This window comes from Caenorhabditis remanei, chromosome X (assembly GCF_010183535.1).
Source record: "Caenorhabditis remanei strain PX506 chromosome X, whole genome shotgun sequence".
Taxonomy (NCBI): domain Eukaryota; kingdom Metazoa; phylum Nematoda; class Chromadorea; order Rhabditida; family Rhabditidae; genus Caenorhabditis; species Caenorhabditis remanei.
The window spans coordinates 3,531,713-3,555,638 of NC_071333.1; the positions used below are offsets into that span (position 1 = coordinate 3,531,713).

The following is a 23,926-nucleotide window of genomic DNA, read 5'->3' on the forward strand; positions in this document are numbered from 1 at the left end:
ATTCCGAACGACAGTCCACACTACCATTCTCTTCCACTACATCCAACGGGTCTAGATCTCTTGGCATAGAAGCCGGAGAATCTGGATACCGAGGAGCAGGGTCAGAGGTGGAGGGACCATCGTCGGGAAGCGGAGCAGCAACATCAGGAACATGAACATCGAGTGGATTGTCGGCAGGAGCAGCAGCAGCAGGTGTTGGCGAGAGTGACGACATAAGGGGGGGGGGGGAGAAAAATAATAGTTATCAGTGGTTTTAAATCTCACGTTTTACGTGATCCCATGTCTGGACTATTCACGACTTCCGCTTATCACTATGTTTAACACGTGAAGTAGGCGGAGCTATTGAAAAATAGGAAAAGAAGAAAAAAAATAAGTATTTAAAATCAATGAATTCGTTTAAAAAAAAAGAAATTTTCACTTTCAAGCTATTGTGCCACCCTTTGGAGCATTCGTGATATTTGACTTTGTTGACGTGTTAGCGTAAAGGATTCTTTGAGGATTTCTTTGAGGTCCAAGTCCGAAAAAATCGGTGTAGTAGGGAGAGCGATAGGATCGGTGATCTACGCGCAAACATACAGAATCTGGAGTTTGTTAATAGAGACTGTTTTATGCAGCCACTGGCCACAAAGAAAAAAAAGTTAAAGTTACATTTAACCGCTTTTCTTTGGTGTCTGGAGTCGAACCAACTAACTGTAGTCAACGTTGCTTAACTTGCCAGATCGGACGGTCGGCGCGTTCCCTTTTATCCACGCGCTACTGAAGAGGCGCCGCTCTGTGAAGTGGAAAGCGAGCAGCCGACGTTTCACGGGTTTTGCCGACCGCCTCCCCCTTTTCTCTCTTCGAATTTGGCTTGAATTTCAGTTTTTTTGATCCAGAAGACGTTGTTTTGAGAATTTTGAAAAAAGAAAAAGTGGGGCATCAAGTGGTGACAATTTCTGATCGTTTGGTCCAAGTTCTAAGAAAATCGGTTCAGTAGGAAGGGCGGTAGGATCGGCGACAGACAGACAAACATACAGCCGTTTGCGTTTGTTAATAGTAAAGATATTTGATCAAACACAGACAAGAAAATAGCAAAAGCAAATTTTGCCGGTTGTCAACCAGTCAGAATTGAACGTGACAACGGTGTCACGTCAATAACTGGTTATAAAACAACGAGGACAATTGCTACACAAAACGGTTGGAAATTGAATAAAGATTAAGACACACTCTCTGTGAAACTCGAGCATGGCGATGTACAGAAAAAAGTCAAACCACTTTTTATGGGTTGGTATTATGCCTAGTGAGTACCCAGACAACTAATAACGCATTGGTCCATATTTCATTTGGCTCCGCCCCCTACCGTCTAAAATAGCCCCTAAGGGAAGTGAAAATTCTTTTAAAAAAAAATCTGAAAGTTTTTTCGATTAAATTTTAACGGGAACGAATAAAAAACGTTAGTTTAAGCACTTTTTGTGTTTATACCATATTTTTAGCACCTCATTTTCACCGAGAAAAAATGTCATTTTTGTAAAATTTTCTGGTTTATTTCAAACTTTTGTTTATATCTCAAAAATCTTACGTAACGGGAAATGAGATCTTTTCAGATTCGAATTTTACATAAAATTTGGAGTAATATTAGCCGTTTCCAGTCAAAAATCTCGGGACACCTATTTTTGCTACAGAGCAAAATATGCGATTTTTTGAAGAATTTCAACGTATCCCTATTCATGGAGCGAAAATTCAATGTCGTCAAATCGGCTGAGACTTTGTCAGAATATTACAATTTATGTTATCTATTTATTCCCAAAATTTCAGCTCATCCGGTTCAATCCGCAGCTTTTTTGAAAATCTGTGTGCCAGTTTTCAGTGTTCCAAACTTAAAAAAGAAAAACTCAAAAGGGATAGCTTTTTTAAGTTATTAAAATAGCAATACACACGACTTGAAAAATAATGTGGACACGCCTTATATGGGTCAAACCTGAAGAATTGAAAAATTGAAATTTTTCTCAATTTTTTGATTTTTTGAGATTCAAAACTCAGGTTTAGAGATATGGGTTTCAAATTAGTTTCTCTTCCTAGAGAGTTTCAAGGGCTATCATCAAAACTTGAATTTGAGTCGATACCTCTGAAACAAACGGAGATCAAAACGAGATAAGGTCAGAACTTGAAAAATGATGAAATTTGAAACTGATATTTTTGGAGTTTTTTCAACGCCACATTGATGTTCGTGTTTTGTTTAGTTTAAAAAATATAGAAAAGAACAATTTTTGGTCGGAAATATATTTTTTTGAATTTTTGAAAAATTGAAAATTTTCTCAGTTTTTCGATTTTTTGAGATTAAAAATTCAGGTTCAGAGATATGGGTTTCAAATTAGTTTCTCTTCCTAGAGAGTTTCAAGGGCTATCATCAAAACTTGAATTTGAGTCGATACCTCTGAAACAAACGGAGATCAAAACGAGATAAGGTCAGAACTTGAAAAATGATGAAATTTGAAACTGATATTTTTGGAGTTTTTTCAGCGCCATACTGTTGATCGTGTTTCGTTCAGTTTTAAAAATATAGAAAAGAACAATTTTTGGTCGGAAATATATTTTTTTGAATTTTTGAAAAATTGAAAATTTTCTCAGTTTTTCGATTTTTTGAGATTAAAAATTCAGGTTCAGAGATATGGGTTTTGGATTAATTTTTCTTCCTAGAGACTTTTCAGGGCTATCATCAGAACTTGAATTTGAGTCGAAAATCGAGAAAATTTCCAATTTTTCAAAAATTCAAAAAAATATGTTTCCGACAAAAAATTGTTTTTTATTTTATTTTTTAAACTAAACAAAACACGATCATCAATGTGGCGCTGAAAAAAACTCCAAAAATATCAGTTTCAAATTTCATCATTTTTCAAGTTCTGACCTTATCTCGTTTTGATCTCCGTTTGTTTCAGAGGTATCGACTCAATTTCAAGTTTTGATGATAGCCCTTGAAACTCTCTAGGAAGAGAAACTAATTTGAAACCCATATCTCTAAACCTGAATATTTAATTTCAAAAAATCGAAAAATTGAGAAAATTTTTCAAATTTTTCAAATTTTTTAAAAGTTAAAAAAAAACAATTCCGATCCAAAATGTTTTATTTTTTATAGTTTTGAGATCAAACAAAACACGGTCAACAATTTGGCGTTGAAGACACTCCAAAAAATCAGCTTCAAATTTTAGCATATTTCAAGTTCTGACCTTATCTCGTTTTGATCTCCGTTTGTTTCAGAGGTCTCGTCCACAACTCAAGTACTAAAAGTAGCCCTTGAAATTCTCTAGTAAGAGAAACTATTTCAGAAGTAATATTTCAAAAACTGAATTTTCAATCTCAAAAAATTTGAAATTTGAAAATTTTTCCTTCCCAAAATTTCTAATTTTTTATATAGTTTTCATGCTTAAGATAGGGAAAAACAATTGTATATTCGATAGTTCATTTATTCATAAAATAATTCAATTCAGTACTCTTTACTCGTCTTCTTTATCGGCATCGTAGGCTTCTTCCTCTTCAGAAGAGATCGAGACGTACAATGTCGACTCTTCTTCGATTTCCACTCTCAAATAATTACTATCTTCGTCATTAGCGTCATATCCATCACTGTTTGAGGACGAAAGACTCCCTTCTGACTCCGAATAACTTTCAGACTCCGAGCATGTCTCTTCTTCACTCTCAAGACTGGAATCGGAGAGAAGATCCGAAGTCTTTTGAGGCAAAACCAAGTTGCTAAAAAACTTGTAGGTGTCGTCGACGAACAACTTGGTTCCGACAGACACTTGAACAAATCTCTGCTGAAAAAAAAGAAAGTCTCAAAAACTGAGGAGGAAAAGCTCACGAAACATCTCTCGATACGAGTGGGTGCTCCACGGACTATTGGCGACAAATCCCTGATCTCTACAGTTTTTTTGACCGATTTTGTAGGAGTTGAAGTCTCTAGCGGCGAGAAAAATACAATATCTTTCGGTTTTTCATTTAAAAATGAGTCGTTCGAGGACAAGAACGAGTTGGATGACATATTCACGCTGAAAAACATTTGAGAAGTCCACAATAATTTTTAGATGGAAAAGCAGGCGAAGATAGTGCGAAATTGCGAGTCGCAAGCCCCTTTTTCCAATGAAAAAGAAAAAAACTCACCGACTTTGGTCGAATTCAAAATTGGGAAAAAAAATATTCCAGAAATGAAGAGAAAATGACGTTGGATAAAATCGTAGTGCTGTCACGTGTTTATTCATGATTTGTTTCACTTAAAAAAGAAAAACTCAAAAGGGATAGCTTTTTCAAGTTATTAAAAGAGCAATACACACGACTTGAAAAATAATGTGGACACGCCTTATATGGGTCAAACCTGAAGAATTGAAAAATTGAAATTTTTCTCAATTTTTTGATTTTTTGAGATTAAAAACTCAGGTTTAGAGATATGGGTTTCAAATTAGTTTCACTTCCTAGAGAGTTTCAAGGGCTATCATCAAAACTTGAATTTGAGTCGATACCTCTGAAACAAACGGAGATCAAAACGAGATAAGGTCAGAACTTGAAAAATGATGAAATTTGAAACTGATATTTTTGGAGTTTTTTCAGCGCCACATTGATGATCGTGTTTTGTTTAGTTTAAAAAATATAAAAAAAAAACAATTTTTGTATCGGAAATATTTTTTTTGAATTTTTGAAAAATTGAAAATTTTCACAATTTTTCGATTTTTTGAGATTGAGAATTCAGGTTCAGAGATATGGGTTTTGGATTAATTTTTCTTCCTAGAGACTTTTCAGGGCTATCATCAGAACTTGAATTTGAGTCGAAAATCGAGAAAATTTCCAATTTTTCAAAAATTCAAAAAAATATGTTTCCGACAAAAAATTGTTTTTTTAATATATTTTTTAAACTGAACAAAACACGATCATCAATGTGGCGCTGAAAAAAACTCCAAAAATATCAGTTTCAAATTTCATCATTTTTCAAGTTCTGACCTTATCTCGTTTTGATCTCCGTTTGTTTCAGAGGTATCGACTCAATTTCAAGTTTTGATGATAGCCCTTCAAACTCTCTAGGAAGAGAAACTAATTTGAAACCCATACCTCTAAACCTGAATTCTCAATCTCAAAAAATCGAAAAATTGTGAAAATTTCCATTTTTTCAAAAATTCAAAAAAATTTATTTCCGACCCAAAAATTGTTATTTTTGATATTTTCTAAACTAAACATTACAGGAATCAAAGTTCGTTAGCAACTGCAAATATTAATTTTTGTTTTATTTAAAACTAAAAAAAGAACAATAAAACAGAAACGAAATTATAATCTTACAAGAGACGCAGACAAACGCAGAGAATGGCGAGAGAGCGACGCTTCGACGAGAGACGCAGACCGACGCAGAAAAATACGAGAATACTATTTTCCTCAATTTCTTGTCAGTTTTTATAATTTTCTCGGTTTTTTAAAAACCATTTGCCATAATCAGTGGGTTTTTCTTTTTTTCTTATATTTTCGATGTTTTAAGACGAATTCATTCTAATTTTGGCAATTTTACCCAATAAAACTATTATTTTACAGGTGTTGATGTCACTGTGGTACCCAGGATGTCGACGACGATCGCGTCACCTTATTAATGGATTTGGAGAGGGATCCCAGAAGCCGAAATTTCAGGTAAGATAATTTTTTTCACCGAGAAATATTTTATCAGGGTTCGCATTTTGTTCGGGCGAATTTCACAGTTAATTGGGATAAAATAGACAGAAAATATCTATTTTGTTGATTTTCCAATCAAATCCGACACAAAGTTATCCGCTTATCGTCGCATGGGCTCAAATTCTTTACATTTCCGACAAATTTTGCATTTTTTTTCGTTTTTTTCCAATATATTCGCCCGAATTTTGCGGAGTGTTAAATTTAAAAATGTGAAAAATCAATTTTGTGAATTTTCCAATTAATTCCGACACAAAATTATCCGCTTATCGTCGCATGGGCTCCGAGTCAAATTTGTCTAAGTCTAGGAATAGTCTAGGCTACCGTAATTGTCTCAAAAATACGTTCTATTTTCAGGAAGCTGTGAAGAACACAAGCAACGTTCCTTGTATCCGAAACCATTCGGAGATCCTTTGGGACTCGAAGAAATCTTGTCTGAAGGAATAACAAAGGAGGGATCTACAATGGAGACTCCACTAGGCAATCCGAAGGGGTTCGCTGGCAAAGGGATGGAGGAAGGACGTAAGTAAAGACAAAAAACTGGAAGAGTTTGTGTTCAGGTAGACATTCAAAAAGATTGTGCCGATTTACGACAAATACAATAAATCTTGCAACACGCAAGAATTTAATTTCGCTAAACTCAATTCAAGATAATTTCAGAATCCTTCCCCAATTCTCCCGAAGAGATTCATCAATACGAATTAGATGTCAAACTCCAGGAGTACCTCGACTCACGCATCAAACTCAATTCTGATCAAGTCACGGAAGTAGGATACTGTAATGAGGTCGACATATACTCCTCAGAGTATATGTTTATTGGAATGTCCAATGGATTTTCCAAGAAGTATGAGGGCACTGGTTTGGAGTCAACCAACACGTCCCTATGTCCAAGAAAAAAAAATTACGGAAACAATTGCTCTCGCTTAGCTCAAATTCATTGGACAGGCAAGGGAGTGGAAGGAAAACTCGACGATCGCCAGGAGAACAAGGTCAGTTGATTATTTTGACAACAGTTCTGAAACTCCTTTTTTTTACAGAAGGATTAGCAATGGTCGAGAAATTGTAGAGCTTCGAAGGTTAGGAAACCGACCACTGGCCGAGTGCACAAAAGTAAGTTGCCGAATGCTTGATTCTTGCAACAATTTTCGTCCAGAATTTATATTGTCCCTCAATTGTCATACGTTTTTACCGGTTTTTTTTCTGTAAAATAATGCCACAAACCCCTCCCAGCTGATTTTCTTCTTCCCCCACTTTTCATCGCTTTCATTTTAAATCGCATTTGTTAAATATAACGTGCTCTCTGTAAGACTCGAGCAACGCGTGCCATAGATACAGATTCTCATATTATAATGTACTATGGGTCTTTGGTAACCCATATGCAAAATTTTGTTGCCCACCTACCGGTCCCTGGGTTACTGTAGGTGCTCAAAGGTGCAAAACTTAAATTTTTTCTTTTAAGTCGTAGAAGCCCAATTTTTTTAGTGTAGTTTATAAAAAAATTTTCCGCAAAGTTTCAAAACATTTCAAAAAAAATTTTGTCGAGTTATTCGCAAAAAACCAATTTTTTGGAGCATTTCTTCTGTATTTTTAAAAATTTCGGTTCTTAAAACAAAAATCCCCCTCGGCAAACTCTGTTTAAAACAAAAGTCGTTTGATGAGTTTACAAATAAAACATATTTGAATAAATTTTAAGTCTTCGCAGAAGTCGAAAAGAGCCTATGTAAAGTACTGAAATTTTCAAAACTGAATATTAGTTAATTTTCTTTATGAAAATAAATAGAGCACAACTTTTTGCACCTTTGAACACCTATAGTAACCCAGGGACCGTTAGGTGGGCACCAAAATTTAGCATATGGGTTACCAAAGACCCATAGTACATGCCCACAAACTGGGTAAACACTATCATACCTGTGGGCGCTACGCCCCTACATACAGGGGTGATGCTCGAGTCTTACGGATAATAGGTTATATGGTCTTCAGAACGGGAAATTCATGCTGTCAATTTCCTATTTCGAAATGAGAGTAGGTTTGGCAATTTCATGACAAAAATCATCTGAAAAAAAAGAAACTTATGCATCAGCCTGATAAATCTTACTAAATATCTTGTCCTAAATGCTTATAATTTCTAATTCTGTGCCTCCGGTCTAATTAAAATCTCACTTCATTTTTTCTGAGTGTAAGCCAGTTCCTTGTCCGTAAACCTATCAGTTTTCACCAAATAAAACTAAGTTTAACACAAATTTAACCATTTTCAAGGGCTAGTTACAACAAAATAAGACCAAAATCGTTTTCGAAAAAATAAAATTTTATTCCGCCTTCCGCTTTTTCAAAAACCGCATTCCCTTGAACTCTGGTCGAAATAGAAATATTAATAGCAGCTTTCCGCAAAAGGTGGAAGTTGTGACCCTCTCACGTAACAAAATTCAATTTCTCATGTGTAATCTAACCGATTGCTCACAAGTAAAGTCCTTGCAGTATCTTCTTTCAAACGATTCAATAATTTGGCTCTTATACTTTCGAGTCCACAGATACCGAATCAAAATTAGTGCCAGTAGTGCCATACTTTAGTCGGCGGTCTTCAAGTCCGATAGCTTCATGTAGAACTCTGTTTCGATTATGGTCGCAATTCCGAGATCATAATCTGTTCATGCTTATTCCCCACTACCTTCATTGTGCCCTCTTGAGCAGATCAATCAGGAGTTCATAAGTCGTTGAATAGTGTCGTTCTTGATCCTGAATCACTGGTCCTGACGAACCTCTTATTTTTGACAGACGGTGTATTAAATAGTGTACATATGTTACCAAATATTGAAACTCCGTTTTCAATCCTCGGTGATTTCCTGATTTCCCACAGGATGCTACAAAGTTCTCAATTCTTTGAACTCATATAGAAGCTAGAACGGATTCTTATTTCCCTCAAAAGAGTCAATAATTCCCCAGGTGTGGCCAGTGTCTTTTCCCCACCACTTGCCCTCTTCCATCACTGTCTTCTTCCCATCCATGTCTTTTCACGTGTCACCCGTGTTCTTCACGTCTTCCCAACCATGTCTCCCAAATATGACGTGTGTTCTTTTTATGTAATCCTCATGTCATTTACACATCCCAAACTTGGAACATCGAAAAGACACCGGTCGTCTTCTTTTGACTCAACAATGGTTTAGCAAATGAAGAATCGAGAATTATGATCTACAGTACCCATCAAATATATTTATACTACGTTTTTCTTTTTTCAGTTGAAAATGACCAACGTTGATTGACCCACAAAGTAAACTTTTTATAAATCAAAGAGATCAAAAGTAGAGCATCATTTTTGTAGTTGATCAATTTTTTGTCCGAGCACTCCCTAGCAAGTTACAAAGTAATTTCTCCCTCAAATCGTCCCATTTCACGGAAAAATATAATGATTTTTGTGCAGGCCCCTTTAAAATGACCATAACTCTCTAGGGAGTGTCCGTTCTTTGATATGTGTGATTTGTAAAAGTTTACTTTTTGGGGCACTCACGAGGAAGGGATTCCGGGTCGAGATGAAGTTACAGATCGAGATATATATCACTAGAACGGAACTTTAGCGCTGATTTCAAAAACGTGCTGATAATCCAAAAAACGAGACTAACTTTTTTCACGAGATGTTCAGCAAAAACAGACTGCAAATTTGAAATCAGAGCAAAATTTCGGTTCTAGTGATACCTGTAACTCTATCTCGATCCGGAATCCATGTTACCTTTTTGCCGATGTTGTAGCTCTAAACGGGTTCAGCAAATTTACATGTATCCTTTCCAAGATCAAAATCAATTCTTCTCAATTCCAGTCTTAATTCTTGATTCCTGTTGAAGATTAATTGTTCTCGTGGTCTGAGACTCTCTCTCTCTGAAACCAAAGTTACTGACAGAAAAGCAAATTTAAAATCTTGGCAGTTTCTGTATACTTGATCCAACAAATGTTTCATCCAGGCTGATGTACCTCTCTGCACCAAATGAACAAAAAATCAAAATGCTCAAAATTTTTGCTCACGTTGTTCCCGTTTTCCAGGAATTTTCAGTACTTGTAACATTTCCATAGTTGGCTTTATAAATTTTATTCACTATTAATTTGCATTCCAATTCTCACTCCTCTTCCCAGTTCACAACTTATCGATCTTCCCATACCCAATGTTCTAGAAAGACGAGATCACGGTTAATAAGCGTGTCCCTTTTCATCCACATTGTTTACCGTCATTTGGCCATTTGCCAGTAACCATAGGACAGATGGTCATTGGTGGCGGGACCATCTCACAGTGGCTGGTGTCTATTTGGCTCCGCCCACATTCTTGCACAACATCGACGTATGTCTTTTCTCAGTCATTTATTGCCCATTGCATCGTGGCAAACGGTCGTATTGTTCTCTCGTCTCGATTACCCATGCCGTTACTCATGTCTTCCTAGGAGCTTCAGTGTTCACCAGGAATCTAGAGGCTGGTGGTTGTCGATTTTATCTTCTCCAAATCTTCATTTTCCCTCTCCCTCTCCTTTTCTGATTCTTTTGTGTTTTGAAATTCGAACACTAACCTTAAATATATTCCAGATGACCACCGCTTCCGGAATCGAACTTTCCTTGAGCAATCAAGACCAATGGAAAAAGTTTCATCCGATGACCGAAATGGTTCTGACAAGAAAAGTAGGACGTCTATTGTTCCCGCATTTGAATTACATTCTGAAAGGGTTGAATCCAAATGAGCTTTATGGTGTCTTTATTCACTTCGAGAGAGTGGATAATAACAAGTGAGTAGATTGACTACAGAGGTGTGGTTAGTACATTAAAATTTCATAATTTCTAATTTCAGATATCACTTCCTTCATAATAAGTGGAATGTGTTTGGTAAAGGCGATGAAGTTCGACAGATTAAAGTGGAACAACATCTGGATGGGTGGAGAGCGGGAAGTTATTGGATGGCAAAACCAGTCTCATTCAAGCATGTCAGAATCACTAATGACCCAGATCTCAAAAAACCGAATACATTTGTGTTGCAAAGCATGCACAAATTTATACCTGTAGTTGGGATTCAGAAGATGGGAGATTCGAAGATTGAGGGATTCCGATTGGATGTCACAGAGTTCATGGCTGTGACTGCTTATCAGGTTGGTTATATTTCTAACAAGGATAAATCTTAGGAAACGCGGCTTGGGGCTGTAAATTTGGTCATAGGTACTTTTGACTACGGGGAGTCCATTTCTACGGTCCAAACCTGCTGAATGTCTCTGCGAGCCGAGTTATGAGCTCTCAACGCGGTTTACCTCTGCTCGTACGTTGCAAAAATAAGAACATCCTTGCGTATACTATTTGCCGATTCGGAAGTCCATGTGAAAAAGCTTTAAGTTTGAGAGCTCATAACTCGTCCCGCATAGACATTCAATCGGTTTTGATGACAGAAATGGACTCCCTATAGTCGAAAGTACCTACAGACTTCCCTTGAGAGACAGTCTATCCTCTACATTTCCTAATTCCAGAGCTCCGACATTATTGCACTGAAAACCAAACTGAACAAGTTCGCACGCGGTAAGGATCTACCATCTGGCTCAGCTAAACCGTCCCGTGGAACTAAACGTCCAGCCACGTCTCCCGCGAAGTTCCCCTCACCGCCATCGTCGTCTGAGCCCAGTTCGGTGTCACCACCTCATCTTTCATCTGAAACGGTGTCGCCACAAGAGAGTCCACCAATCGATGGTCTCCTCAGCAACACATTCTGGCTATTATGCTCCAACCACAGCGAGTCCACCTGGAAGCACTCAAACTACTGGATATCCATTTCAAACTCATGAAAATGTGCAGGTTCCAATGAATAATGAGAACCAAACTGAACAAATGCAAATGCACCAAATGAATGAGATGTCGTGGTACCCGATGGATATGCATCAGGGTATGGACCCGATGGATATGCATCAGGGTATCCCTAACGTTTGGACTCATTTTCAATACATTTGAACAATTGAGGAAAGAAAGCAATTTTCTCAAAAGTATGAACATAAATGCGTCTAAAATTTGTTTTTTCGAGTAGAACAGAGCATAATCTTTTAGATAATTATGAATTTAATGCCATTCCATTCAAGTTTCTCGAGATATTTCAATCCCTAACGTTTGGACTCAATTTCCATACATTTGAACGATTTAGGAAATAAAGCAATTTTCTCGAAAGTATAAACATTAACATTTGAAATTCGAGTTCTTCTAGAGGGATTTTTCAAGAAAAGTTAGAAAAACATGCAAGTGAAATTCACTTGAACTGATTTCTGGGGTGTCTGGGGGGGGGGGGCTGGAAATTTGTGTGTCGGTAGTCAAAAACACTCCTAACATGTTGCGAACGTTTCCCAAAGTTATTTGAAAAATTGAAATTTTTGTGAATTTTTGGGTGAAAAGTCAATTATTGGGCATATTTTCCTAGGATGACATCATAGGGGACTGTTGACTTATTTTTTGTAAATCACTATTATAGGGGTACATATTCTGTAAAAAGAGTTTCGATTGAAACAACTTTTTGCTTCAGTGCCAAGAGGAATCCTAATCTTACAGACGACGCCTTTCAAAACAAACTTTAATGTATGGGAACGTCAAATATACAACTGAAAAATCATGAGAAAAATATTGTTTTTTAATTCCGGTCAGGTTAAAACACTATAAAACAGGTGTAAAAAAATTCAAAAAATTGTTCTCAGTAGGGTTTGAACTCGCATTCCTCAGACCGGAAAAAAATTTCAAAAAAAAAATTGAAAAAAAGTTGAAAAAAAAATTTGAAAAAAAATTTTGAAAAAAAAATTTTGAAAAAAATTTTTTGAAAAAAAAAATTTGAAAAAAAAATTGAAAAAAAATTGAAAAAAAATTTTGAAAAAAAATTTTGAAAAAAAAATTTTGAAAAAAAAATTTTTGAAAAAAATTTTTGAAAAAAAAATTTTGAAAAATTTTTCGGCGACATTCATATACGCCTTTGACTCTCAATATGAATGTGGCCGGCATAGCTCAACTGGTTAGGCTGCCGGCCACCGAACGGAGATCGGAGGATCGAACCCCACATATGGCGAACAAAGCTTCAGCTGGAGGAATTGTGATGGTATGGATCACAGCAGCCAAAGGAATTCGATTGGGAATGGTCATTGGATGGACAATCGATTCCAAGGGGTCGGCCCCGTCATTTCGGAGCCCAGGGGCCGGCCCCAGCTAAACGACAACTGGTGGAATAAGCCAATTCTTGACAGAAGGAGGAGCCATGGAGGAGAGAGCAAATAACGACTAAAGAAAAAAGGGATTCGGCGGAGATAAGGGTGAAGAAGAAAAAAAACCCTTTTATATTTGAGAAGATTTTGGGTTCTAAGGGATACTGGTTCGGAACCCACAGAGTACAAATTTTTTGATATTTTTTTTTGCACGTGTTTTAATGGTTCAGAATGGTGATCTTAAAACTCCTATCGATAAAAATATTTTTTGGAACAGTTTTTTGGTTCTTAGAGATGCTGGTTCGAGCCCCACTGGGTGCGAAATTTTAAAAGCTTTTTAGAACTGTCTTATTGGTTCAGAATGGTGATCTTTCAACTCCTATCAATACAAATGTTCTTTTGGAATTATTTTTTTCCGGTTCTGAGAGACGCTGGTTCAACTTCCACTGAGTGTATCCTGTTAAAAGATCTTTTGCTCAAATCGTTGACGTAGTCGTTCTGTTTTTCTGAGGCAAACAATTTTTAGCTGACTGCCGTCTTTCTCAACTGTGTTGGACGTGGTTTTGAATTTGTCCTCTTTTTCTTTCTTTTGAGATGAAGTGCTCGGCATGATTTTACCTTTGTGCAACTTTCTGATGCCTATCTCCGTTTTTCTTATCACGAAACATTTTTGTTCACACTCTGGACTTCCAACAGGCCGTTTCTTCTGGTTGGCGGCTTGTTTTTGTATGACCCTTTCAAGAGTGAAATATCCTATTTGAATCAGTTCTTCACCGATTTTCTAGAAGTTTTTAAAAGCTTTCGAAATATTTGAATTCCCGCCGAAATTCAAAAGTTTTTCTAGAAGTTTCTAGAAAGTATCGAAATATTTTAGTTCCCGCCAAAATTCAAAATTTTTTCTAGAAGTTCTCGAGATAATTCAATCCCTAACGCTTGGACTCAATTTCCACACATTTGAACAAATGAGGAAATAAAGCAATTTTCTCGAAAGTATGAATATAAAAGCGTCTAAAGTTAGTTTTTTCAAGTAGAACAAAGAATAATCTTTGAGATAAACATGAATTTATTCCCCTTCCGTTTAAGTTTCTCGTGATAATTCAATCCCTAACGTTTGGACTCATTTTCCATACATTTGAACGATTACGGTTTCGTGGATAGATTGGCGAAAGTCACGTTTTGCATGAGGTACAGTAGATTATGCGATCTGTGAGCACATCGGGGACTTCCATATATATATTTTCTATCCTTGGTAGAACCGTTATCCAATAGAGTGTTGTTAGTGATGGCAAGTGGGCTGATGACGGGGTGGACTTGATGAGCAGCTGAGGCCCTTTCCTAACAAATCGGGTTATTAACTGATTTCCGAGGAGAAGAGGTGTCTACAGGAGCTAGAGATGATCTGGATCCGTATTACAAATGTTGGAGCTGAGATAACTTTCGAAACTCTATTTCTTGCTGTAATGCATGCCAGGAATCGAACGTAGACGGCGTGAAGTAAGTTGATCGACTTGGCAAGGGATTTGTAGAATAGAAGGTTGGTGAAGGTGGGAGTGAGAACGAGAATCCTGATTGGGCATTAGTATTGGTAACAGGAGGATGAGGGGAATTAGTTTTCAATAAGAGTCAGGGAGAAAGAAGGGGGACCAGCCATACAGTAGGCAGTCTGGGAGGCAGAATGAGATGGGAGATTGTCTACGGATTACCTCAATGGGAAACACATCTGCGTCCTTTGCGTCTTGGCTTCTGGGAAGAGCGCGCCCAGGAGCCGAGACGCAAAGGACGCAGATGTGTTTCCCATTGAGGTAAGGCAGAGACAGTATCTCATCCCATTCTGCCTCTCAGACTGCCTACTGTATAGCTGGTCCCTCTCTTCTTCCCTGATTCTTTGGCATGGCGGACATGTGCCACTTCCAATCCGACCGTTCAAGATTCCAAGTTTTCCACAGTTTCAAGGTAATCTATTATGAACATCTTAACCAACTGTCTCATTGTCTCACTCTCTTTGTCTATTGTTTCTAGCGAAAAATGTCAAAATAAGAAAAAAAAATTGTATTTTATTGCGGAGAAAATCTTATAGAAATGGGAAATCGGAAATTTGTAAGATGGGTGGAAGTCTTTCAGAACGTAGTCAGGAGTGATTCAACCAACGGTGTACTTGAGGAAGCAGGAGTCTTTTTGAACCTTGACAAATTCTTCACGAGATTTTGTCCTTGAGTAGTAGTAGTCCTGGAGAATTGAATAATTTAATTTTTAAATTTTTATTGTTATTTAACACATGTTTGTTCTAGTCTAAAGACAACAAAGTTAAATAAAGAAGTCGTTCATAGTGTAGCGATATAATTGAGTTTTATTCAAGATTTAATGCAGATTTATTCTATCATTAAATACTAAGAAAATAACAGTCTCTGATAAGAGACCTGGACTAAATTGACTCGATAAGATACCTTTTATAGGGCTTTTATCAGAAAACAAATGTAGTACCCTGACATTTTGAATTCATTTTGATTGGAATTTGCATGAATATGAGTGAAGTTGCCTAGAATTGTTTATAACTGTCTGAAACTGTTTTTGATACTCGAAAGGCTGACTGAATAAGAAAAATAACTTAAAATAAGCATCAATTTCTTGAGAAAGCTTAAAACTATCTAAAAGCTTAAGATAGGCTGTCAGAGAACGGAACTCTCCACACTCGCCATGCTTCGTCTGAAAGAAGCAGCTTTTTTTTTTGAAAAAATGTTTAAAATCAAATCTAGCCTGATTAATACAGCTCAGAGCAGACTGAAAAACCTCAAAACTCCCTCGGAAGTCGTCGAAAACTGCCTAAAACGCTTTACAAATCACTGTAGCTGCATTAAATTTATTAATATAAGTATGAGATTTTTCTGAAACGTCTGCAAGAATTAAAAATAACTATGTATTGCCTTAAACAAACAATAATTCTTCAAATTCGACTGCAAAATCACAAAACCAATTAAGGAAGCTCAAAAATGGATAAAACAAAAGTGTTTAAAAATGGCATTTATTCACAACATTCATTCACATAACTCATCCAAGTAAAATGAAATAATTCTAAAACTACATGAAATCACCCAAAGGCGATGGGTCCTCTAGGAGCTTTCTAAGCAGCCACATCACACTAGCTAAGCAGTCCTACCGTGAGCAGATTATTGTCACAATCAAACTGATCCAAAAACTCGTCCAACTGCTCCAATGACAATGTGAAATTGAGCGACTTCCCATCTTTCTTCCGCCATGTCCTATTTTGAACGTTCAGAATCCCTAAAACCCCAACTTTTGTCTGTATTTGAATCAATGGATAACACTCACGCATATGCTTAGCAATCAATTTCGGGTTGTTCTTTTTGAGGATCAGGGGCACGTCTTCCGCAAACACACGGTAAGATGCTGGGGAGAGGGCAAGCATGGGGTGAACGCAACGGATGTAGAGATTTTTGCGGTGGTTTTTCTGAAAAGATAGACGATCGGTGAGCTGGAGAAAAATAAACAGACACAAAGATAGACACAAAGATTTACAACATTACGGAAAGCAATGCGAGACAGCATGCAACACACGAAACTCTTGAATTTGGGCATTTGGACAAACAGACACACAGAATCGGCATTAAACTGAACACAAGCTACAACGAACAACATACAAAATTTGAACTTCAGGATTTCTTTCTGCCCTATGGATACTCAGCTACTACTTCGGCTACTAGATAATAATTTTCAAATATGAAACCCCCAGACATCCAGAAAAAAAGACACACAGAAATTCAACTCACCGAAATCGCCATTCCTCCTCCATCATTCACATTCCTCTTACAATTGTTTGATAGCATCGTGTGGAATATATTGATGTCCTGCTTATCCAGGAGAGTGAATGGAAGTTCATTTCTGAAGTCAAAACTTGCTAAATGTGTCTGTGCGTCGAGATGTGAGCTCTCAAATGTTTTATATGGTTAACCTTTTTTACATGGCATTTCAGTTCGGCAAATAGTATACGCAAAATTTTTCTTTTTTTACGTGCGAGCACAGGTGAGCAGCTGGAAAAAATCATTTGAAACCGCACGGTGGCGTATATCCGGTCAAATTGAGAACCCATGAGAAAAAGCATAACCATATACAAAGATAACTTTACCAATTTTTTTGGATGTAGAACTTTTTAGAAGTTTTTCTTCGAAAAAGTTAGTATGTTGAATGTTTTCGTCAAACTTTTCTACCACGCTTGTAGTTTTCTTGTCAATTTGGTTGTTTTCTATGAAACATTTTGAAAGAAACAACAAAATTGATCAAAAATTGCGACGAAATCTGGAAAAATCAGACTAGCTTTCGATTGAATTCTGTGGTATAATCAAAAGCTGGACATTTTTCAACTGGAAAATCGTCTAAAAATTTTTGAAATTTTTGGAATTTTTCCAGTGAAAAGTTTGATAAAAAGTGTGTTACGAAAATTGAAGTTGAACATTAGACTAACAGAGTGGTCAATTAGAGAATTTTTTTTTTCAAAGTGTTCTTCTTTTTCTGTTAATGACTATGTGAATTTTAGTTGAAACAAAACAAATTCACAAAAAAAATACCAATTTTGATTGTGAAAATTAACGTTTTTAAGAAAAATAGGCAATATTTATCAAAAATCTATATTAATTTTTAAAAATTTATCATAAAATTCAGCACTCCTCAAGACAGTGCTTCAATTTAAGACAATAATCGGAAGTACCCGTCTATTAGAGAAAATACGATTGAAAAAAAAGTTTAAATTACATTATAATGACTTTTTTCTATTAATTTGAATTTTTTCTAAATTTTTTAAAAATAATCTCCTTAAACCCCTCTTACCTCAACAGCTTCCGATAAGCAGAACATAATTTTAGAATTCAATAATAATCAATAATAAAAAAATAATATTTTGACGATCTATTCCGATAAGACGTCTTGAATACTCATAAGTGAATTGATTGAAAAATGGGTGACCGGGAGGAATAGGACAGCGGCCGTGAAGGACGTTCCCTCTCTTTCTCTCCGTCTCCTTTATTCTTATGATATCTATCAGATGACTCAATTCTCCCTTTATTTGATATTTGTTTGCCTACCGAAACAAAGTGAAATAGTTTTTTTTTTCAAGTGGAAAAGGGTTTCCACACGATTGTGATGAAATATTGGTTTCTACAGAGCAAAAATAGCACATAATTTTTGTAGTTACCCTTTTTTGTAGGGACACTACCATGATATTCGCAGGTAATGAAAGCCTGAAACCGACTGATTTCAACTACAAAAATGATGTGATAGTTGTGCTTTTTTAACCCATACAAAATTAAATTTATCGGGCGTTCAGGTGACACCGGAATACACTATCAAAGTTGGTAATTTATCACAAAAAACAGAAGAAGTTGATAACCTTTTGAGCGGTAATGTAGTTGGTGGGATTCAGATAGTCCGTGATAATTCCACGTTTCAAGACAGTTTGCTCTTGAACATTTCAGGGAGCTATAAGTGTTTAGTACACAGGTGCTGAGAACGGACGTGTTGTGAACATGATTAAAGAAAAACTCTTGTGGGATGGCTCAAATTATATAGGAAGCTTTTCTTTCTTCATCACCGTAACCCTTTTTCAGGTGTCTTCATTCCGACCGCCCATTCAGTTGCCAACCGTACCCGTCGTGGTCAACCGTGAGGGAGGACTTCCGCCCTAAAGTAAGTTCTAAAAATTACAAAAGTGGAACCACCGTAACTAACGTTTAGCTAAACCTGCAGTGACCCAGGTTAGGCAAAAATATACTCATTCCAAATTTTATCAGACTTTAAAAGTGGGTTTTGAAACAAAACAGCAGCTCGCCAAAAGCAAAATGTCTGGAAAATCTCTGTAAATCATTTTAAAATCAACGTTTTCGGCATTTTCTTTATTTTCTACAATGAGTCTTTAGGTCTAAAGTCTTTTACGTGTATCTCACAATTGTCAGCCAGTTTTGTGTGCATCAAAGAGGTTTTAATAGCATTAAAAAACTCGCACTTTTCTTTATTTGCACCAAATATTGTAATTTCTTCAGATAATCATCAGTAGTCGATTTGCAGGTTTTTGAAGTTTTCATTTAACTGAAATATTAAATTTTCTTAGAAAGAACATTAATCTAACTACTACATCTACTAATTGGCTAACAGAGATCATAACTGCTTCCACAAATGTTTCTATCGATGTCATTTCTTACGGTGCCGCTTTACAGGATCATTGGGAAATCCGGATGGACTTTGAGGATAATGACTTGTTCATCTGGTATTTCTGGCCGAACATTTCCAAAAATTAGGATAAAATGGAAAAAAGGCAAGCATGGTTTAGTCACGAAGTAAGTACACATGATGTAATTTTCATTGACTAATGTTTTTTCAATTTCAGAATAGAAAAACCTAATAAACCTGTCGACCGAATTATTCCACACTCATTTGTGATTGGGTTCCACAGAACATTCGTCGATGTTGTGGATTGACTGGAAAAGGTGTTCAAATGCAATGTCAACAAACTGGACATCTTGCATACTTCTATCAAGGAGCACAAGTTTCTAGCTAATAGAAGCCTGCTGAAAAACGCCGAGACAGTCTCGATGCATGACAAATGCGAGGATTCAGAGTTTTTGAAAGAACTTTTTCCAGCGAAACATGCAAATGGATTTGTAAGTTTTTCTCAAATTGGAGTCTAGAATAACTTGAGTCTTTCTTTCAGCGCATATTCATCCATCACATGGAATATGAAAACTATAGAGACATCAGTTTCAAGTGTCTATCCTATCTGGACTTCAGATCGGCTGGTCGCGATTTTTCAACTCTGGATAACATAGAAATCATGAAATACATTGAAACCTGATGACATCAAACATATCTTCAATTCAGAATTCAAATAAACTTTTTTCGTTTTGAAAACACATTTAAAACAGATAAATCAACAAATTTGGTCACTTTAAAAATTATTTTAATTTTTAATTTTTTAATGAAAAGTTCATAAGAGGGGACCGCATAAAATTTATATCAAAATCAGAAAAAAAAAGATTTTTGATTGTCGAAATTTGACATTCGTCCTCAAGCTGACGACTTTTGATGTTTTGGTGCTAATCTGGTAACCAAAGTTCGACCACCACTAGTGCCAAAAATTTCTCTTTTGTTTTTAACTTATTGGTACCTCTTTAACTACCAGGGTTTGATTGCAACCAGGGCTGGGCATTGTTTGGGAGCTCAAATAAATTGTTTGACCAAAAAATGTTTGAATATTTTTTCCAAACAATTTATTTGATCAAATAATATTTGAATTTATTTTTCAAATAATTTATTTGACCAAACATTATTTGAAATTTTTTCTCAAATAATCAAATAATTTCAAATACTTTCAAACAAATCAAGAAAATGTTTTATTGCCAAAAAAGGCAGTAAAAAGAAAAAAACAGTAGGTTATATTTTAAAACATGTAAAAATCAAGGAAAAATACTATTTTTGTTAAATTTTCCGTCCTGAAAGACTTTCTCTAGTTCGAAGTAATTATTTTTCCCTAACCATTCGGCAGTTTGAAGAGAAAAATTATCATAAATGATACAAAGAAATGGGTTTCAAATTATTTGAAAATTTTCAAATAATTTGGTTGAATAATTTTATTTGATATGAATTTGTCAAACATTATTTGGTCAAACAATTTGTTTGAAAAAAAAGTTCAAATAATTATTTGAAGCAGTTCATTTGACTTTTACCCCAAATTTCAAATAATTCAAATAATCAAACAAATAATTTGCCCAGCCCTGATTGCAACCTCTTTTTTCGATAGTAACCAATGGTAAAAAAATTTTTTGGTTTCTTTTTTTAGAGACAAACTGTCTACTGGTGGTTGGTACCAGGGCTGGGCAAATTATTTGTTCGATTATTTGAATTATTAGAAATTTGGGGTAAAAGTCAAATAAACTTCTTCTAATAATTATTTGAACTTTTTTTTCAAACAAATTGTTTGACCAAATAATGTTTGACAAATTCATATCAAATAAAATTATTCAACCAAATTATTTGAAAATTTTCAAATAATTTGAAACCCATTTCTTTGTATCATTTATGATAATTTTTCTCTTCAAACTGCCGAAGGGTTAGGGAAAAATAATTACTTCGAACTAGAGAAAGTCTTTCAGGACGGAAAATTTAACAAAAATAGTATTTTTCCTTGATTTTTACATGTTTTAAAATATAACCTACTGTTTTTTTCTTTTTACTGCCTTTTTTGGCAATAAAACATTTTCTTGAGTTGTTTGAAATTATTTGAAATTATTTGATTATTTGAGAAAAAATTTCAAATAATGTTTGGTCATATAAATTATTTGAAAAATAAATTCAAATATTATTTGATCAAATAAATTGTTTGGAAAAAATATTCAAACAATATTTGGTCAAACAATTTATTTGAGCTCCCAAACAATGCCCAGCCCTGGTTGGTACCAAAAATTCGAAAACAGAAATCAAAAAATTCTGGAATAGATATCAAACCGTAGTACTCAGATGTCAAATCCTCTCCTTTTCTCTTCGTCCGTTCTTATTCTTTCTCAACTTCCACGGCTGTCCTTGAAACTCCTCCGATCCTTGTTTCGTTTTATACGAGATGATCTGATTATCGTTGTTTACTCGAATCACCGCAATTTCCCTCATCTTCTGTCATTTTGTTCCAATTTCGTTTCATTTCATATCTGATTGCTTCATGGGTCTACGATAGTGAGATATTCTGGCGCATGAAAAACGAGCATTCTTCTTTATAATCAACTTTCGGCAGTATATTTGTGTTTTTAAAGTCTATTTCACTACTTTCTCAAAGTTTCTAAGATTTTGATTCGTAGTCTTGAAAGTTACGAGAGCTCAAGCTTTTCGAAAAAATGAAGGAGGCGTCTGTAACTCACTGGAGCATGATCAGAATTGTCTGCACATTTATGTGAGTACTACTCTAGCTCTAAATAAGTCAATTCTGAAATATTTCAGATTTTCGTCACACAGCCATGTTTTACCATGGGGGGGTACGTTAAAAATGTATCGAATTTCATCTCTTTTTTGATCATAACTCAGCTATACACCTAAATCTGAGAAATCTGTTTATATTTTCGAATACCCAACAAAAATATGTATCTTATCATAATAAATTTACTTCGAACCGCAGTACTTCGACCAACCGAAAAATCCAAAAAAACATGAAAAAATTGGCAATTTCTTCAAAAAAATGTTTTTTTTTCTATATGACGCAGGAGAGCTAGAAAAAGTCATTATTTTATAAAATGCACAAAATAAAACTCCAATATTTTGAAAGTAAAATTTTCATTTTTCAACTTCAATCAATTTCGGTAGGCCAAAGAGGGCGACGGTGAATGGTATAAAAATCTTAGAATTCCCAGGGTAATAGAATATCAAAAAATCCGCTAAAACGCATCAAATTTGGGCATGTGTAACATGGTCTGGTGGCTTGAGCGAGACATTGACTCTTAAGATCTTTAAAAAACTTATTTGATATTTATATATTCAAAGGAAAAACTCAAAAGGACAATATGAAACAAAATAAGAACCAAAATCAACTTTCACAATTAAAGTGGCATCAAATTATCAATCATTTTGGAGAATTGATCAGCTATAAGTTTATAGCTCACTCTCGTTACTTCCTTCTTAATCCTCTTCTTCTCAGACTCTACAAGCATAGTGACATCAAGTGTCATTTTGGAGCATCCAATCGCTTTCATTTGAAACAAAAACTTATCCAACACTTCGTCCATTAATGGGAGCAGTGTCGACCGTTCACAAATCTCGTCATTCATGCTCTTTTTAACCAAAGAGGCCAACAAGACATCGACAACAACTGATAAGGTTTCTGCGTTGAACTTGAGTCCACTAGTCTCTCCATTCTCTCTGACTTCCTTTATTCGTTGGAGTAGACCTCTCAACTCATTGGATTCCATTTCATTCAAAAATGACTCCAATTTGATGAAGAAACGGTTAGTGAGCAGTTTTTCGGGGACACGCTCAATAGGCTCCTCCTCCATGTATTCAGCATCTTGACGTTCTTGTTTTATGATGACGTTGGGGGCAGAGGCGCTGACAAGAAGTTCATGTGGAATTCCTTGGTCTAGGATCTCTGTTGGGCGTGGATCCGGTAGCTCTTGCTTTGTGCTGACTCTCGGTACTGGCGCTTTCACATTTCGGGCCGTTTCAGTGTTAGCAGCTGGAGGAGCTATCTCAGATTGAGAAAACTCCACAGGTGAAGTGGCGATAGTTTCCTCCTGGAGCTCTGGATTTACGATGGCAGGTGGAGCGACAGAACTGACAAGAGCTTCATGTGGAATTCCATGATCGAACAACTGCGGTTTGAAACTTGGCTGAGGGTGAGTAGATCTGACACCTGGCTCTTTGTATCCTAAATCCCGACGCTCTGGCTTCGTCGTGCCAGCTGGATGAGCACTTTCCGAGTCAACTGTCTTACTAGGGAATGATCCCGACATAATTCAAGCTTTTGATAAAAGACCTACATGGTTGAATAGTTCGAAATCTGAGGATTTCAAAACTGTTTTCAAATTTTGCAGAACGCCTCTAGGGATCGAGAAAAATGAGCTCAAAGTTTGAGCACTGATTTCCATTTCTTAACCATAGGGAACATGAAAGTCCGACTTGGAGATTCATTCCTCTATTCTTTTCTTCGTGTTCACCTAATTTTCAGCGGTGAGATGGCCGAGGGGTTAACGGGGAGGGCTAGTAATCAAGAGATGAGGGTTCGGTTCCTCTCCAGGGTTTTGTTTTTATTTTATTTTTGCGCGAACAAAAAGTTTTGTTTTTTGCATCGTCAGACACGTTTCTTCATGATTTTGGAGTTTTTATAACCGTAGAAGTCGAATTGCGTAATTTTTGGAAAAATTTTTTTTGAAAAATTTTATGAGAAGTGTTCGTATGAAATCTACAAAAATGGTAGATAGGTCAACAATTGTTCAAAAAATAGGTTTCTGTTAACAAATAAGATAATTTCGAGTGGAAAACATCTGAATTTTGACATTTCAACTGCATTCCTCTTTTCTTCGGTGACAAGA

At 35.9% G+C, this 23,926-nt stretch overlaps 6 protein-coding genes across 6 annotated transcripts; 3 read left to right on the plus strand and 3 right to left on the minus strand.

Annotated features, from left to right (window-relative positions):
- Positions 1–3,470: 3,470 nt before the first annotated feature.
- GCK72_022662 (uncharacterized protein) lies at positions 3,471–4,015 on the minus strand (the record flags this gene model as incomplete). The annotated part of the gene is made up of 2 exons (XM_003092163.2): positions 3,471–3,791; positions 3,836–4,015. 2 exons carry the CDS (start codon positions 4,013–4,015, stop codon positions 3,471–3,473), a joined length of 501 nt encoding a protein of 166 aa, XP_003092211.2.
- Positions 4,016–5,952: 1,937 nt separating this feature from the next.
- On the plus strand, positions 5,953–6,674 carry GCK72_022663 (uncharacterized protein; the record flags this gene model as incomplete). The annotated part of the gene is made up of 3 exons (XM_053734974.1): positions 5,953–5,989; positions 6,034–6,198; positions 6,337–6,674. 3 exons carry the CDS (start codon positions 5,953–5,955, stop codon positions 6,672–6,674), a joined length of 540 nt encoding a protein of 179 aa, XP_053578540.1.
- A 3,562-nt stretch (positions 6,675–10,236) lies between these two features.
- Positions 10,237–11,471, plus strand: GCK72_022664 (uncharacterized protein; the record flags this gene model as incomplete). Its single annotated transcript, XM_003092168.2, has 3 exons — positions 10,237–10,433; positions 10,496–10,790; positions 11,160–11,471. The coding sequence occupies 3 exons, from the start codon at positions 10,237–10,239 to the stop codon at positions 11,469–11,471; spliced, it is 804 nt and encodes a 267-aa protein (XP_003092216.2).
- Positions 11,472–12,643: 1,172 nt separating this feature from the next.
- Positions 12,644–12,865, plus strand: GCK72_022665 (uncharacterized protein; the record flags this gene model as incomplete). Its single annotated transcript, XM_053734975.1, has 1 exon — positions 12,644–12,865. The coding sequence occupies one exon, from the start codon at positions 12,644–12,646 to the stop codon at positions 12,863–12,865; it is 222 nt and encodes a 73-aa protein (XP_053578541.1).
- Positions 12,866–14,996: 2,131 nt separating this feature from the next.
- On the minus strand, positions 14,997–16,699 carry GCK72_022666 (uncharacterized protein; the record flags this gene model as incomplete). Its single annotated transcript, XM_053734976.1, has 4 exons — positions 14,997–15,083; positions 16,012–16,136; positions 16,185–16,323; positions 16,643–16,699. The coding sequence occupies 4 exons, from the start codon at positions 16,697–16,699 to the stop codon at positions 14,997–14,999; spliced, it is 408 nt and encodes a 135-aa protein (XP_053578542.1).
- A 5,739-nt stretch (positions 16,700–22,438) lies between these two features.
- Positions 22,439–23,347, minus strand: GCK72_022667 (uncharacterized protein; the record flags this gene model as incomplete). Its single annotated transcript, XM_053734977.1, has 1 exon — positions 22,439–23,347. The coding sequence occupies one exon, from the start codon at positions 23,345–23,347 to the stop codon at positions 22,439–22,441; it is 909 nt and encodes a 302-aa protein (XP_053578543.1).
- Positions 23,348–23,926: the final 579 nt, after the last annotated feature.